Source organism: Epinephelus moara, chromosome 3, assembly GCF_006386435.1.
Source record: "Epinephelus moara isolate mb chromosome 3, YSFRI_EMoa_1.0, whole genome shotgun sequence".
Lineage (NCBI taxonomy): Eukaryota > Metazoa > Chordata > Actinopteri > Perciformes > Serranidae > Epinephelus > Epinephelus moara.
In genome coordinates this window covers 22,297,078-22,315,394 of record NC_065508.1, presented here as the reverse complement: position 1 = coordinate 22,315,394, position 18,317 = coordinate 22,297,078, and the positions used below count along the sequence as shown (strand labels likewise).

General features: G+C 39.5%; 2 protein-coding genes across 6 annotated transcripts in view; both read left to right on the top strand.

Annotated features, from left to right (window-relative positions):
* The window catches only part of LOC126387768 (protein spinster homolog 3-like), a 21,360-nt gene extending 10,792 nt beyond the window's left edge, over positions 1 to 10,568 (top strand). For 2 of the 5 annotated variants that reach the window (XM_050040421.1, XM_050040420.1), the window contains exons 13-14: positions 342 to 409; positions 568 to 982. In XM_050040421.1, the coding sequence (XP_049896378.1) occupies positions 342 to 409; positions 568 to 852 (353 nt within the window). In that variant the 3' untranslated portion in view covers positions 853 to 982. Of the gene's footprint in view, positions 1 to 341; positions 410 to 567; positions 983 to 6,511; positions 6,617 to 10,528 lie in introns of those variants that run through there. The other 3 variants (XM_050040423.1, XM_050040422.1, XM_050040424.1) reach the window with 3 other exon arrangements.
* On the top strand, positions 10,550 to 18,317 carry spns3 (SPNS lysolipid transporter 3, sphingosine-1-phosphate (putative)). The gene is made up of 12 exons (XM_050040427.1): positions 10,550 to 10,760; positions 10,857 to 10,922; positions 11,108 to 11,244; positions 12,185 to 12,336; positions 12,471 to 12,537; positions 12,631 to 12,773; positions 12,921 to 13,073; positions 13,159 to 13,348; positions 15,559 to 15,624; positions 15,711 to 15,809; positions 15,913 to 16,084; positions 17,837 to 18,317. The coding sequence occupies exons 1-12, from the start codon at positions 10,550 to 10,552 to the stop codon at positions 17,941 to 17,943; spliced, it is 1,563 nt and encodes a 520-aa protein (XP_049896384.1). The 3' UTR covers positions 17,944 to 18,317.

Here is an 18,317-nt window from a genome sequence, read left to right as displayed (position 1 = left end):
GTTCATGTTTGCAGCCACCAAGGCAGCATGTACATAATGTGCAGGTTTATGATAATGGTCTTTAATAACCTTCTGTGTCTTGGGCCATTACATGCATCTTACTGTAATAATATTACTTAAAGGAATCATATTATGCTCATTTTTAGGTTCAAATTTGTATTTTGGGTTTCTTTAAGAACATGTTTACACATCAATGTTAAAAAACACATTATTTTTCTCATACTGTCTGTCTGAATATACTTGTATTCACCCTCTGTCTGAAACGCCCCGTACTGGCATCTGTCTATTTAAGATTCCCTCCCCAAAAAGTCCAGTCTGTTCTGATTGGTCAGTGTTTACAGGTCCTCCACATCTCAAAAATCAGGAGCAACCCCTACATGAACCTGCACAGTTTCTGTCCAAGCCCAATGTGAGTCTGACACGGCAGCAGCTTTGGGCCTGAGCCTGATTAAAAACCTGAATTTCTACTCTAAAGGAAATATGCTCTATATATTTTAATACTGAAACTACAAGCCAAGGGCTTTTTTTTTGCACCACCTTTCCTTCTTCTCTTCCTTATTTCAATAGTCTGTCGTCTTGTGCATGAAAGGTTCAGCAGAGCAGGCTGCACTCCTTGGGAAGTCTACTGCACATGGCAGTCCATGGCGATGTGGCATGCAGGTAATGATCACTGCTCTTCACTGCGCTGTTACGCACATCTCTCCCACTGCTGGGGAGGCAGAAAGAAACACTGCCAACCAAGTGGCCTTGCAGCCTCTCTTTATTGCTCTTTTTCTTGTATTTTCTGTCCCTCTCTTGCATGCGCTCTCTCTTTCTCCCCTAGGTCTCCACTGTATTACTCTGTTTTTCTGACACTTTCCCTGTGTCAGTCACAGCCCCTATTCTCCACCGTCATTGCCAACCCAGTCTCACTCTGAAATCGTCAAAATCTGGCACTTGGTCAGTGACTTCCGGCATCAGACACCGACAAAAAAAGCCATCCTTTCATGTTGGCATGATAGGCAGCCAGTCACTGCTATTGTTTAATGGCGCCTGGCATCATCAGGGGGAAACGCAAGGGGACAACGACGAAAGTTAAGGCAGTGGAAGTTCGTATGTTTGCAAACGTAACCACGTGTGTTTGTTGTTGAAGGAAAAAAAACGTTGCATGCTGTACTGACATAGTACATTTATTTTGAAAGAGACTGTATGCAAACGGTTCATTACCTGTGAACAAGGAAGTGTATTTTGAAAACAGACAATGAACGTAACAGGCTGAACTTGACACAGCGCCCCAGAACGTGAACAACCAACACACCCAGGGTACCTTGCATGTCATATGTCGACGTGGAAAGTCCATGACCAAACATCGATACGTGACAAGGTCGGAGTGAGAATGTGTTGTCACTGCAGCCATTTAATGACTGTAACACCCTTGTAGCGGCAGTTTCTGCCTTTATATAGCATAGTTGTGATATCACACCTTCATCCTCACAGCACATTTAAAGGCACAGTTTCTGAATATGGACTGTGTGCATTTCTCTGTGGATTGAGCATTTTGATACTTTCACGGTATTTATATACTGTAGCACCATACCTGCTTTATATTAATAAAAACATCGGAATCTGACTTTTTAGAATATGGGACCTTTAAGTTATTAGCATCCCCACCTGAAAAAAAATTGCAAGACAATGTCAAACCCAGCAATGACATGGTCAAGGATGAATTCATTCATTTTGGTGTAGATAGTGATGGTATGATATATTTTTAAGCTCACACACTTTTCTCTTCACCTCTTACCATGGATATTAACTGCGATGTTCTATTTTTACACAAATCGTCTTCATCTGAAGGTGCGAAATGATCTCACACTTGTGTTCAGAGTGAAGGAGGAAGTCTGTCTGTAGATTTTGATCACAAATTCTTTCAGCTGTGACGGTGGTGGATGAGCAGGTACCTGCATGTTTTTTGTTTTTGTCCCAGAGGCTGTTGTGTTTCTATTGGTGGGCTAGAAAGCCACTGAATAAGCTGACCCTGTGGCGACGCCTGAGGGTCAGTTCATTGTGTAGGACTGTTCACCCACTATAAAATCTCACTCAGACATGAGGAAAAGCGACAAGAAGGTAGCAGATTTCGTGGTTAGTTGGAATCACTGAAAATTCCCCAATTAAGTTACCCATTAAGGGAATCACCTCTACGACTTTAATGAGGACTGTTTTAAAAGTGGAAGTCACAAGTTGTTTGGGTGATGGTATCTGTTCCCCAGTGAGACAGAAATTTGTTTTGACACATCCTAATGTATTCAAGGCAATAGCTCTTAAAACACTTCCTGTGGCAACAGCAGAAGTGAAGCCCCTGATGAAAATAATAACACATTCATATATAGCTGACCACCCACATCTATCAGCCCTTTAGTCCTTCTGTTGTGTGAGTTGTGTGTGCAAAGCTGTTAGAACTCATCAATGAATGAGGCCAGTAGCAGCATATAATGTTAGTTAACGTTATTATTATTATTTCTTGCTTATTGTAAGATAACACACTTTCCCCTCAATAACCTCCTAATTACTGCCTATTAATAGGAAGTGAGGAAATTGTTGTTCGTGAATTATGATCTCGATATGTTTTGCTCAGAGTGGGCCTTGTAAACTGGTGGTACCACGTTCTCCCTTAATAACACTTAATAAATATGGTGTATTCTCATGTAACAAAACACAAAACTATAAGTGTTAATAGTGCCCAAAAAATATGAATTAAGTCATTCTAACTCAGAGTATTTTCCCCATTCTTTAGTGATGGCTACACTTTGAAAAAACAGAGGTCTATTGAGATGCACAGGTTTGATTTCCATTCAGTGGTTAAAGAACAAAGTCAGCACAAGTAGAAATACTTCATTTATTAAACGTCCTCTTTAGAGATTGTCAAACTTGTATATTGAAAATTTATTGTCTTATTACTTGAGTATAGGGTCTAGTTGTGTGCTATTGGGCTGCACCTAACATTTTTTTTAACTGATTTATCTATATAACAACTACTTTATCAGTTATTTTGAAGATGTTTTTTTATTACTTGATTATAATAACAATTAATTTACCGCAATATAAACATCAAAACGTGTCTCATTTGTATTAAATATTTCTATTCTATCATTTTCCCTTAAAAAATAATGACATTGGTGTTTTCTACGTTAGTATTTGACTCAAACTTAAAATGGACATGACATCAATTTATATTATCACTGGAGTAATATGCAGTTGAGATAGTCACTGGCAAATGTATTTTGCATCAATGCATGGGGCAAGGAAAATAACTGAAATGATTTTTACAGACTGTAACAGCAGTCTGTTAGTTTAAGCCATTTTCTCACTTGTGCATGGACGTAAAGAGTGACAACATTAGATGAGGCCTGGTGTAATTGACTACTACTCACAGAAACACGTTTGGCATGTTGATAATTCAAATATGGCCTGGATGCAGACAAACAGTAAACAGGACGGTGCTGTCTGCTGCCATTGTTACAAAGCACTCTGGCTTGCTTTTGCTAGTGTCTGTACAAAGCAGCTGCACTCCTGTGAGAAGTCATTTCCAATTTGTGGGTGAGATAATTTTGCTACAGCTTGTTCTCTGGAGGAATCTTTTTATTTACTCCTCTACTCCATGTTTTTTTCCCACATAGAAAACATGTGTTTAGAGGTAAACATATGTGAGACATATGAGATATGTGTACGTTACATATATTATTCTATTTTGTTTACTCATTTAATTACCTATTTTACTGTATTGACTAATACTGATCAGTTGTTGATTTCATTCACTGCCCTTTAACAGTAACTGTGTTTTGGCAACATGTCAAATGCCATGCTAATAAAGCCTATTGAGCCTATTGGCTGCAGCTCGTCCAGGCCACACTGCCTCCATGTGGCTTACAAGGCTCCTTAACAGAGTGGAGTGCCGGCTTTTAACTGTGGAAATGCATTCGCTACAGCGGCTATGTTGTCTGTATGAACACTGCATACGTGCGAGCTGCATCAGCTCATTGAAGTCGTTGTCACGTGCTGCACAGGCAGTGTGGCCTGGGCGTCACTTAATTGTGACGCACCGACACACATTTTGCAAATCAACATATTTCTGTAATCAGTTATGTTGATGAACCGCCCCAGTTCGAGTGTGATATAGTATATACAGAGTGTGAAGAGAAGGCAACTTTAGAATAGGGAACCTGTGAGGGTAAATGGGCGTCAAACCACCAGTGAATTAGCTTTGAGCGAGACCTCACTCAAGAAAGAGGAACACATTCTGAGTTTAAAATACGTAATTTAGTTATTTGGACACTACTAACATGTTGGTGAAGATTCTTAGTCATCGAGGTCATGGTCATTCTTAGGGTGTTTTAACACGTGTAGTTCAGTTCATTTGGTCCACATGAGAGGAAAAAAATACATAAAGTACATTGTTGCTTTATACTTTTTGTCTGGTTCCTGTTCACACTGACTTTTTGCAAACGAACCAAGAGGAGTAAATACTAAGTTCTACCACCTGACAGGCAACTTGTGCACAGTTTTGGCATTTGTCATCCTGCATCATCAGGACCCATGTGGGGAAATCAAATTGTGGTGACTGACAAACGTTGATGCTGCAGCACTTTAATGTTTCTAAAGTGTTTATATTTATGTTCTTTGGTTTCAAGAGTTCATAGAAAAATAATAGATTGTACGCATTATTAATGGGCTATTATTGGACTGCAAATCAATCGCATGTTGTGAATAATGACTAACATAGAGACAGGATGAAAAGAAGGCGTCCTGTACAGTAATGATTCAGGGCGTAATACAGTGGGATCACTGTTTCACACTTTTTAATGAACTTAATGAACAGACAAAGTACACGGGGTCTGATACGATGATGAGTTTTAACAGCTGTTTAATCATGGAAAATACCGTCACTGATGTGCATATGTGTTACCATGGGTACATGGTCCTGGACAGATTTCACAATTAGCAGATGGTTTTATTTTTGTTTTGGCTGTTGCTAAAATCACATATCTGCTATCATAAAATCCTGCGGTTGGTTCAGTCTCTTTCACACCACAAACAAACTGCACCAGAGTCAGTTTGGAAGGGGACTGAGACCCACCATTGTGAGCAGTCAGTCTTGGATTGGTTGCCTGGTTCGGGTGTGAGAGCACCCTAACTGCTGTATAGTAGGCAACTGGACATGATTGAGGTTCTTGAAGACGTTTCACCTGTCATCCAACAGGCTTCCTCAGTTCTAACAGACTGGTCAGGAGTCGCAGGCTTTAAACCCTGTGTGGGTGTGAACCCTTACAGAGTCATTGAGGTCGCATGTGAGCTCTGAGTTTCAGAGTCGTTACGGACAGATGTGAGTCGTTAGGGTTAGATGGATCCAGGTGTGAATGGGCAGCATTGTAAGTGGCTATTAAGTGATGTTGTATGGCACCTCCTCTGTTTGATGATGGTCCATCACTGGACGACACTATAACATTTGTAGTTTTGTAAGGTGAGATAAGGTAAGGTATACTTCATTGTCCCACAGGGAAATTTGTCTTGAACTCAAAGCCACTGCGTTATACAACAAACATACATAGGTACACACATAAAGACATCATACATACATACACTTGCGTTGACATGCCTGAAATGATTCATTCCATTAATAATAAAAATAATAAATACAATAGTTTTGCATAATAAAACCAGATAAAATAGGACGACTTGAAACGTGAAAACCATTACACAACCACATCAAATTAGCTAGTTTCAAATAATAAAACCAAGTGTAACTGTATCACATTATAAATGGTTAGGTTTCATTATTCTGGTCCCTGAGTCAAAGTGACTTATTTCTGGTGTGTATTTTGATGGAGGATGGAATAAATGAATGGATTAATCTACAGTCTGTTCCACATTTTGAACCATTAGCCTGACGGCAACAGCTGAAACTCAGGGTTCAGGTTGTGTTGTTCTGAATCTTCTGTGCCTCCCTAAGCACAAATTTCTCACAAAGAGGCTGAAGATAATGATGTTCCTTTTTCCCTGTGATTTTCATGGGTGTTTGTGGAAGGCGTATGAATTCAGTCTTTAGCTGTGCCAACATTTTGTGCTTTGTTACAGAGAAATAGATCATATTTATTAAGTGTTATTGGGGTAGAATGACTATGCTTGTGGTCATACCACACATAATTCATGTACTACAACTTCCTCACTTACTGTCAGTAAGCTGCAGGTTATTTAGGGAAAACTCTTAGTCAATGACTGAGTAGTTGTAGAATATGATCATGCAGAATAATGCATTAATAAGTGCTTTATAGTGACTAAAACATGCATGCTAATAAGCAGTTTCTTAATGGTGACTATGTGCACCTGAACATAAAGTGTCACCCAAAAAAAAAAATGAAAGAAAGACAAGAGACACATGAGGGTTGTTTACAGCATTGCATCACAGTGAAGATCTGTGTGAAAGCATATGACCAACCCAAAGTGGGCTGTCCCCTTCACTAACTTAATATCTCTTGAGCCTTGTTAGAGCTGAGGCCTCTGTCAGAGGCACACTGGAAACCACACCGTCCTGCAAACATGGAATGAGCTGAGAGGACAACATAAATCAGATATCATCAAGTAGGTGAGTCTTTGTTTGTCTACATTTTTACAGAGACAGTGTTAACATCTGAAAGGTTCAACCTGTATGATATGAATACAGTGTCAGTATAAAGATAAAAAGATCCACAATAGTCTCATTGTTGTCACTGCACTAACTCGCTCACCAAGACAGAACGCACAGTCTCTTCACACCTCATTTAAAATTATCCCCTGAAATGCTTTTATTGACAGTATTACATCTTTTTTATTTCTTATCTTGTCACTTTATTATCTGACCTAAGCATGCTTTTACACAGTAGTATATAACTTGAAAATATTTGTTAGGTTTTTACATGGTGAACCCAAAGTTTTGCCTATTTTCCTTAAATATATAATAAGCTCTAAACTCTTTACATATTCACATTATCTAGTGTTCTGTGGTGTTATAAGAAGTACTCACTGTAGCTCCCCTACTGTAAGTGCACTTTATTGGCAGATCCACAAGTAACGTTTTGAGCCAGCGCTCTTCTATATGCTTAGATTGAGATAGAGGTGCCTCTGTATTTAACATTGGATGTCCGAAAACATGTAGAAACAAGAATCAATATCCAGCCCATAAATATTCACAATGGAGAGGAACAAGATATACATCTGAAGTAAGTGGCAATCACTTAATGTTTAGAAAAGGAAAACAAATCCATACGACATACGCCACAAATCACATCAGACATTACGAAAAGTGGATGCAATGCAACATATCAATCATCCCCTGTTACATTCAGTGGTCAGCCCAGACTACTTAGAAGCTACACTTTGATTTAATAGGTTGACAGACTGAGAAACACGAGTTCCTCAATCTGCTCAGTTGAGCCCGTGGGACTGTAAATCTCCTGTGTCATGGCACAAGCTGATGTTCTTCAAATAACGTATGAGAGGGGTCAGTCAGACGTGATATTACCAGCCAGAGACAACATCCTTTAAGTATATGCAGTTTGGAAACTTGTCTCAAGTGCTTGACCCATGATCTTTAAGCGAATATGCGGCAGCCTAGTCAGTCTAGCTTTAAACGAAACCATGCACTGATTCCATACTGCACAACACTACATTAGACTAGATAGATTGAAAAAAGTGTCCACATAGATGTCCAAATATTTATAGGAGGAAACTCGTTCAGTCTGTATGTAATGGGCAGTAACTAGGTGGAGGATACAAGTTCAATGGAAGACCCATTGAAAGTATTTCCTTACTGGCTGTGAGGGTCCAAGGACAGAGGGATGTTGTATGCTGCAAAGCCCTCTGAGGCTAATTATGAGTTGTGATATTGGGCTTTATAAGTAGAATTAAATTGAATTCTTTGCATAAATAATAAGTGAATGCCTCTCACACCACTCCACCAGTCTGTCCGAACAATACTGATGAATACTAGGATCGCCTTTGCCAGACAAAGCATAAAACAGCTTAGTATCATTTTAAAACTATAAATGTATTTGGAATATAAGTTTTACAGTCGTCTGCGTATCGTATAAAGAAAGCTCACACAACACTGCGGTGCTCCTGAGTTTGTACCAATGGAAGCTGAATATGTCTGATTAACTTTTAGTATCTGTACTCTATTTGTAAGAAATGAATCATGTTTAATGCTGATGTAAAATCTAAGAGGAGAGCCCTAGCTGTAGTTTGAGGCTTGTCTAAATGCTTCAGAATTAGAACCACAGACTTAATGAGCTGTTGAAACACCATCCCAATGATCTGATAAAGTCCATAGAAACCAACATAATCTTAATGATCTGATCAAGTACTTGGAGTCTAGTATCATCCTAATGATCTGATCAAGTCCATAGACTCTTTTATGTTGGCCTTTACAAATCAACATGACAGGAAATCCTTGTTTCCATTGTTTTATCAGACATGATGCCCTTAATCTTATGTATGGGCTTGATCAGATCATTAGGATGATGCTGATCTCTAAGGACTTGATTAGATCATTATGGTGATGTCCCTTGGCTGGGTATTGCTGGTTCCTGTATGTTTTAGGGACATCCTACTTTAAATAAAGAGGCACCTCTAGCTTGATATAGCCACACAGAAGGTAAGACGGCTACTGGCTTGATGTTATTCTTTTGTGCTGTGCGGTTCTTAGCTGTATCTTTAATGTGTTATGGGTTTTTGTTAACATGTGTTGGTAATTTAACTCATCGATATGTGTGGGTTTAATGTTATACCGTGATTGTCACGTGACTATCATGACCAGAGTGCTTGTATTTGGGAAATTCCGTCGAATCAGTCCAATTTGCATTCAACTTCATGAAGGTTTTTGAAGGTTTATTAATGGAAGATGGTTCATAAAGTAACAGGACTGAAAGTAACAGTGCTGACATCAATGCTAACAGCATGAGAGCCCTTCGAACCCTCAAAGTGGTTTACCAAAACTATCTCTGAATAAGAAAACCTAACATGCGAGAAACAATTTAGGCAACAGGGCGTTATGCTGAGATCGACATTCTCAGTCATACTTACAATACGATCAAAAATACAGAAAATTAAGTGAGAGAAGTTACTTTTGGTTTTCCCACGGCCTTCAGGGAACTCAGATGATGCTACTTTCTGTTGATCATGTGACTTGTGTAATGTCCCAGATTTTTAGAAGGGGGGGGGGGGTGTCGGGTTAACAAGAATGAGTGAAAATCTCGGGGTGCAACTAAAATGTCTATTTTAACGAACATATTGCACATTACTGATGAGAAAAATGCATTTTTTTGTTTGAATTTGAAATTACGAATTATGAAAAAATTGGAATTTAAGAGTTTAATGACATGGTAGTACATCTTTTTCTCAGGAAATTATGACTTTATTCGCATAATATCACAATTTTTTTCCTTGAAATAGTATGACCTGAGAGTCTCATTAAATCATGACATTATTCTCATAATATTTAAACATTTTTCTCTAAATTACAACTTAATTCTCATAATATTATGACTTTAACTTGAAAATCTCAGATTTTTTTTCCAATATGGCCCTTATCTTGTATCCAAAGAAATAAAGTCACACAATAATACAAAATAAATTAAGACTTGTGAAGGATTCAGATCATTATATATCCTTTTTTTTCTATGTTCAAGTTATTTTTTGTTATTGTTTTACTTGATGTATCATTAAATTGCCATTAGGACAAATTGCTTGATAATGTAATGTATTATATGGAAACTTTTCATGCATATTTATGCATGTAATAACCTGGGGATGAAGAGGGCACCAGTTTGGTGGAATGGCCCATTTAAAGACAGCCTATGTGTATAAATAGCAAAGTCTGAAAAAGAGCATTAGCTCAGAACATCACCTGTGAACGTGCCAATAATTTGCACTTGAGGGAGCGACAGCATGCAAACCATTCAACCTTTGTTTCCATCTCTGTTTTCACTTTCTCACACCTGCCTTCAACAGTATGTGGATGTGTAAAAGCATTATGCATGGCTTCACGTGAGAGCTGCAAAAATAGCTGGAAAACCTTTTCTGAAACCCTACTTCTCCATTTTCTGACATTTTGACATAGTTGCAATGCTTTGTTCTTACGCAGTTGTGTAATTGCCTTTTGTGTCATTGGGACTATTTCTAAAGTGTTTCCACAAGCCACACTAACTGATTCCTCACAAACTACAGTAGTGCATGGCTTCAGAGGCAACACAGGAAATGTATTAGACTCCTTTTGGTTGATGAATGTACAGTGGGATAGAGGGAGTCACGTATTGTTCTGTGATGTAACAGACTTCATTTTGAGGAAGAACTGTAATTTATATCCACTTCCCCCTCTCTGTAGAGTATAATTCAGTCCTGTCACTGAGCTTTATTGAGTTGTTTTGTAAGACTTTATATTGTACGCATGCTGCAGTATTATCATCTTAGGTGAGAATGCAGAGAGTAAATGATTTCTAGGTCACACATTCTCCATTTCCAGGTGAAGAAACAGCTGCTCACAATGGAGCCAGAGGACAAACCAAAACCTCGATGGAGTATTGGCTCCAATTCTGGTCTACAGTATGGCTCTTTTGCGAACAGCCTTTCCTCACTTACACCAAGGGCAGAGGAAGAGGAGAAACCAGGAATATCACCTAGACGCGCTTACATAGCTGTGGCCGTGCTTTGCTACGTCAACTTGCTCAACTACATGGAACGGTACACGATAGCAGGTCAGATGATCTCTTGTATGCACACTCCATCAACAACCACAATTTCCTGCTTCTAATTTGGTGGGTTAACACTTGAATTGTTTTATTGTCTTATAGGTGTCCTTTCCAACATTCAGAAATTCTTTGAAATAAGTGACAGTACAGCTGCACTTATACAAACAGGTATGATGATGCACATATTTTGAAGGTCCTCATTTCAGCCTGCATTACTTAAGATACAGTTTTGCAACATGTGCTGCAAGTGGATTGCACAGCACTGTTGGTTAATGCAAGACAGAAGTATAAAGTAAATAAGTCAACTTGTCTCATTATAAAGAAGGAATTAATTCTCATTTATGCACTTACAGTTTTCATCTGCAGTTTCTTGCTCTTGGCCCCTCTCTTTGGTTACCTTGGGGACCGCTACAACCGGAAATACATCATGATTGGTGGTTTGAGTGTGTGGCTAGTGACTGCAGCCGGCAGCTCTTTCGTCACTGAGTCGGTAAGTGAGAACTAGATGTGCTCACACGCACTTTGCAAGAAATAAGAAGCAACACGATCACAAGGTGTCACTTCATGGTGTTCGCAGTTGTTCTTCCTCTATCATTTGACCTCATCATGTCCCTGAGTGCATGGGTTGATTGTGAGACAATGGGGCCCTGGGCACAGATATGCAAAAGGGCCCCACCACCTCTCCTACACAGGAGCATGACACACAGACTTTGTGGTGGTTTTGTCTCTTTTTTATTGTTGTTCTGTGTCTTTGTAGTTGTTATGCATCTTTTTGTGTCTCTTTGTGGTTGTTGTGTGTCTCTTGTAGTCATTTTGTTTCTTTTAGATAATTGTGTGAGGGTTTTTTCGTCATTTTTGTCTCTTTGTGGTCATTTTTGTCTTTTTTTGAGGTTGTTTTGTATCTTTTGTGTCTCTTTCAAGCCCTTTTGTGTCTTTTCATTTTTGTCTTTGTGGTCATTTTTGTTTCTTTTGGAGGTTGTTTTATGTCTTTTTTTAGATATTTTGTGCCTCCTTACAGTTCCTTTGCATCTCTCCGTGTTTTTTTTTACTCTTTTCCTAGTTAGTACATGTTAATTTCAGCGACATTTTGCAGGTGATGGCCAGGGGGGCACTGACACTTCTGGCTGGCATGAATGGTTAGGTAATCCATTCATGCCTGTGTGTCAGTGCAAGAAGTAATCGATGGGAAGTTTGTGGCTCAGGAAACTTATCCTTAGGGGCAGAAACATTAAAACCTTGTGTAAACAGATGCAAATATTTCAAAACAATACAGTATTTGTCAGACATTTTTGCAAATTTGTTTAATGGACAATATGAACTTCAACATGCAGTAGAACTGACAAATAAGAAAAATAAAACTGAGGATATCTGTGGTATTTATGACTAAATCTCGTTCAATTGGCTTGATGCTTTTGTGTTTATTTCTCCAGCACTTCTGGGTCCTGATGCTGCTGCGAGGCATGGTCGGGGTAGGAGAGGCCAGCTACTCCACCATTGCTCCCACTATCATCGGTGACCTCTTTGTCGGGCCTAAACGGAGCACCATGATCCTTGTCTTTTACATCTTAATCCCAGTCGGAAGGTTAGAAAAAAACTAAATATAAACTAACAATAACACAAATACTTTTTTTTGCACCTTTATTAAATTTTAAAATTTAAAATCATGTATTGTTGTGTGGGAATACAATTGATGCAATTTACCATTTGTGTTTTCAGTGGTCTTGGATACATAGTCGGGGCAGGGGTTGCTACTCTCACAGGGGACTGGCGCTGGGCTCTCAGGGTGAGAACATTTTCATACACAGTCAGATAAATGTTAGCTGAGCACTGACAGATATTGAGTGTTTAATATCACAACATTTTTCTGTGTTATCAGATCACTCCCATCCTGGGTGTAGTGGGACTAGTCTTGCTGTTTTTCTTATGCCCCAACCCACCCAGAGGTGCTGCAGAAACCCACGGACAGGGAGTCACAGGGAGCAGCTCTTACCTGGAGGACATCAAGTATCTTCTGAAAACGTAAGACATGGAAACTAATACTGGCTTAATACTGTGTCCTAGCTAATAATAAATGCTATGATACCTTGTATTGATCCCTAATGTTTACAGAGATATGATTTTTGATTGATATTTACTGTTCTTCTTGTTTTGTTCCTCTGACCCTAGTAAAAGTTATGTGTGGTCATCATTGGGCGTAACAGCTACGGCCTTCCTCACTGGAGCCCTGGCTTTCTGGATGCCCACTTTTCTGTCCAGAGCTCAGGTCAGTCAGGGCCTCCAGCCGCCATGTGTCAAAGAGCCCTGCAGCGCCACAGACAGGTGCAGCATCACCATTCATTTACATCTTCTTCTTCAAAAAAATCTACAGAGTTTTAACAAAGCTGTCTGCCTCCCTTTTCTGTAGTTATATCTTTGGTGCTGTGACAGTGGTGACAGGCATTCTGGGAGGATGTCTCGGCAGCGGTTTGTCAAGATGGTTTAGGGAAAAGGTCCCAAACGCGGACCCCCTCATCTGCGCAGTAGGCCTGCTGGGATCGGCTCCTTGCCTCTTAATCACCATCTTTGTGGCATCAGCAAGTATCCCCGCCACTTATGTAAGAGACAAACTTCTTTGTTTGCCCGTGTCCACTCGCTAAATTATAATTTGTATGTATGTCAGTCCATTATTTTAGTCCAGATGGAAATATCTTTACTATTGGATGGATTGCAGTGCAGTGCTTTGTACGGGCATTCGTGTTCCCCAGAGGATTACTCAATCTGACTTTATCGATCCCCTGACTTTACCTCTAGAGCCGTCATGACATTCACATTGCCATAAAATTTGGTACCTAAACTCATGTCCTAATCAAAGTGAAAAACTTTAGTGAACACTTACCTGGCAACAATTGTGCAGTACTTATGTTTATGACCAATACCTGCAAAATTAATGATATCCTAAGCAGCTTCAGCTGTACTTTGTTTTAGTGCTAATTAGCAGTCGTCGCTGTCGGATGAAAAACACGTATCTCCACTTTTGACGATTTTGACTTTCTACAAGCATTGATGGACACTTCTGACACCCAATGGAGATACGTGTTGAATAGATGATGTTATAGATGTCTTTCCATTGGTCATTCGGATATCCAACGCTAACAGTTGCTAGGGATTATGGACACTCTATGCAATGTAGAAAGTCAAAATCGCCAAAAGTGGAGACACGTGTTTTTCAGCGGACAGCTACGAGATGTAAGATGTTGCATGTAACTCTGTAGAAATGTCATATTTTAGTTCATAAGAGGACCCAAATGCAGGACTCAAAACAGGCAAGTTGAGTATACAAAAAGCAAGCTTTAATGTAAAAAAATGGTTCAGAAAACACACACTTGGAATGACACTGGAAATAAGGACAGAGAACACACAACCTGACACTGGTGTGGGGAATACACACAGACTGCATACACAAGGGAAGGAGGGGGTAAACGAGGGACAGGTGACAGTAAGGTTGATGAGGAACAGGTGAAACGAATCAGGGCGGGGCAGCGATCAGGCAGGAAAACCAAGGATCATGACAAGAAACAAAGGTGATTGTCTCATTCCCAGGTCATCAAAAACCAACGCTTTGGGTTGGGAATGAACAATCAAATTCATTCTCCAGAGTTACATTCAGCAAAATTCATTTTAAAATTCATACATTATTCCTATAGTCTAGGACAGTCCAAAAGTATTAGTAAATATGAACAAATCTCCCAAATCCAAAAACTAGAGTGCTTAAACTCAAATTTGTGATGTCTCAAAGTGTAGAGCTGCTCCATAGACGATGATTTAGTAAAGATGTAGATGTAGATGACACTGAGAGCACTGTTTTCTGTTTCAGAACTGAGAACATTAGATTGATCAAATCCGAAAAAAAAAAAAGTGCAAACACAAGGGCCACTTTGAGTCCTGAAAATAGTAGGATGTAAAGTGAAGAAGTAAAAAAAACCTCACTGATAAAAACAAACCCATCTTCAGTCTGGAGGAGCGGAGTCAACAAATGGCAAACGTTAACGTTGAAGCATCAGGTTAAACATGCCTCAAGTTGGATGCAGTACTGTTCTGAGACAACTTCTCTGTGTTTTTAGCCACGACCTAGATGTTTAACGGTGTTTCACCAGACCTCTGGGAACTGTTGACCTTGCAGGTAGAAAATAGTAGCTAAAGTTATCAGCAATGCATCCATGTACAGAGTTGAAATATAAAAGACAGTTATACACATTTACTCACCTGGCCAAAAATAAGACAGCTGTCATTTCAGTCGTGGGCCCAAAACACAAAAAAATTATAGCCCACTACACTTTCATCAGCTTGCCGTGTAACACTAGTAACGTTAGGAGCTCTGGAGGACAAAGTCCTTTCTAACAACAATCGTGTCCACATGGTTGCAGATAAAATTACTTTCCTACATTTTGTGTGGATCACATCCAGCATAAGTTTCAATTTTCTGACGATACCTGCTGCCTTCAGGTTCATCAAACCCTCTATATGTAGTTATATTCCTTCGTTTCCAAGTGGCACAGTATAAGGATTTTTTCACCTCCTGTCTTCCATCTGAATTTCACGCATCATATAGCCGCATGATTGCAACCAAGCTGTAGAATAAAGTTAATTTCGGTATTAAAAAAAAAAGTCAGTGTGAGTTTTCTTTGTGTTCTCCAGCTTCCTCCCACAGTCCAAAAGGGGGGCTCTAAATTGTGCAGTTATAGATAATTAATGAATCAATGCATAATTAATTCATCACTTGATAAGTTGCTCACTTTGTGTCTTAAACGTTTCATTTTCATTTCAGGTTTTCATTTTCATCGGTGAAGTACTGATATCACTGAACTGGGCTGTCATGGCCGATATACTGCTGGTGAGTTTGAACAGTGTGTGTGGGAATAAAAAACATGAAACTGACAGCTGAAACTTGAAGCTGACATGTGTTACTTTTCCCTTTAGTATGTTGTCATACCGACCAGAAGATCCACAGCTGAGGCCCTCCAGATTTCAGTGTGTCATCTCCTGGGTGACGCTGGGAGTCCTTACCTAGTAGGAGCGGTAAGAAATAGTTCCCACTGTCAGCTTTATTTTAACTGTAGTGTTTCAACAAGAAAGCTTAAGGAAATTACATTTACTGTGTATCACTGATTTGTCTTTGCAGATCTCTGATGCTATACGCAGATCCAAATCTGCAACTCACGATTGGAACTTCCACAGTCTGAAGTACAGCCTCCTGGTCTGCCCATTTGTTGGGCTCCTGGGTGGAGTCTTTTTCCTCTTGACTTCCTTTTACATCATTGAAGACAGGAAGACAGCTGCACTGTTGGTTGAAGGTACTGTATGTGCAGTTACTGTCCTTTGTGTCTCTAAAAATGGTGATACAGTGCAACCATGGCTCAAGCAGAACACCTCTCTGCACATCCCACTGTTCTGTTGAGCTTTGGTTACATACTGAATTCAGCATACTCTGAGAAGGATTCAATTTCTGTGCAGGTCTGTGTGGATGACACACTGGCAGTCCTCACCATTGTGTTTGCATGTTCATGTCAGTGTCACGCATGCTGGAGAGCCCTCCCTCAACAACAGCCCTCTGTTTAACTCACTTGCTACAAAATAGCACTCTTCCTTATGCAGTTACGGACAAATTCCCCTTTTCTGCACACGTGCCCCAGTAACACACTGGCAGGCTAGTTTTTCTGGTAACACAGAGGCAGAGATGGGCCAGACTTGATAAAGATAACATTGTCCTCCTACTTTGGATCTGAGTTTACCGCATTCTCTCCATTCTGTTGGACTGTTAATTGGTGTGTGTGTGTGTGTGTGTGTGAGGCAGCTGCTGCACCAACAGGGCGACTTATTTGACCGTTGACACCTTAGCAGATAAGAGCTCCTGACATGGTGTGGTGTTGCATAAACTAGTGTGTGTGCAACACAAATCGCAAGGAAAAATATTGGCATTGAACATTTCTGCAAACCATGCATACATTTTGTACGTTATTATGTAGTGGACCTGCTTTAATTGTGTATGTAAATATAGGAGTATTTAATGTGCTATTTTTTTTGTTTGTTTGTTTTTAGTTGATTTAAATGGCAGAAGCTTACTTTTTAAATTGCGTATATCTTGTGTCACTTGGCTGTACTTTGCACTTTTTAAATTATAAATCTTTTACCTTTGCTGTATTTTTATAACCCTGTAGAGCACACTGGTGTATAAAATGTGCCATACAAATAAAATTGCCTTACCTTGCCTTCAACAGCGCTGTGTGGTGAGGTTTAGGCACTAAAAACACTTGGTTATGGATAGAAAAAAATCATGTTTGGGCTATAAAATCAGGTTTTGGTGGCTCATTCAAGGCTGGAGATACTGCTGATGTCTCTGTAAAATACAACCGATTTTCATGGCACAATCCCAGCGTGAAATGCAGCAGTGTCTCGGTAAAAAACTACTCTTATGTGGCACTATTCCAGCTGGAAATGCAGTGATGTCTCACAAAAAAAACACCTGCTTTTCGTGTCACTATCCCAGCAGTAAACGCAGTGATATCATGGTTAATACAAAACAAAAAACAACTTTTTATGGCACTATCCCAGCAGGAAAGGCAGTGATGTCTCAGTGAAAAACAACTACTTTTCGTGCAATTATTCCAGCAGCAAAACAGTGACAGTTTGCTTTAAAAAAATAAAAAACACCCTTTTTTTGTGCCTTAAAATCCGATGGAAACACAGCAATGACTTGCTAAAAACACTTACTGTTTGTTGGTCTTGAGTGGTGGTCTGCAGCTCAGCAAGTGTCTCACCTAGCTGACACACCATCCACCATTCCCCTCCACCTCCTGATGACAAAGTCAGCTCATATAGTACATCACTTTAGAAACATTTATATGACACCTACCACATAACATATTCATGGTTTGCAAAACGTACAATGCCAACATTTTCTTCTGGTGACTGGGCTGGTGTGTGTATACCTATACTTGATCGCTGTACTTAGCTTCCATGTCATGAGTGCTCCACGCTTCATTTTCAAATGTTTAAAATACTTTGTGTGTGTGTGTGTGTGTGTGTGTGTGTGTGTGTGTTATTAGGAAATCCTCCACCACAACCGAATCCTGCATCTGAGCCTCATATGGAGCTGAGCGTCGGGAACAAAAGCAACCATGCAAATAATTTATCTGTAAATACTGAAAGTTAATTTAGGAACCGCTGGTGATGACCACAGGATATTGGAGTTGACTTGAAAAGGATCCATTTTTGTCACTTTACAGACACAGACTGGTGACAGAAGTTTTATTTTCTATGGTAGAAGTCAAGTCATGTTGATTTTATTTGTACAACCCAAAATAACAATTAACAAATCTGCCTCAAAGGACTTCACTATGTGTACAGCGTCGAGTCAGACCATTCCTCCCAACAGGAGAAAGTGGAAACTTCACAGTACTTTTAAAGAAATATGTGAACTTGTTTCAAGTGTTATGTGAATATTATGTTCTGTTCATGGGCACTGTGCAGCTTATTTTTTTTAATGGAAATGTTGTTTTTCATTTTGCAATAAATTTTTAAGCAAAA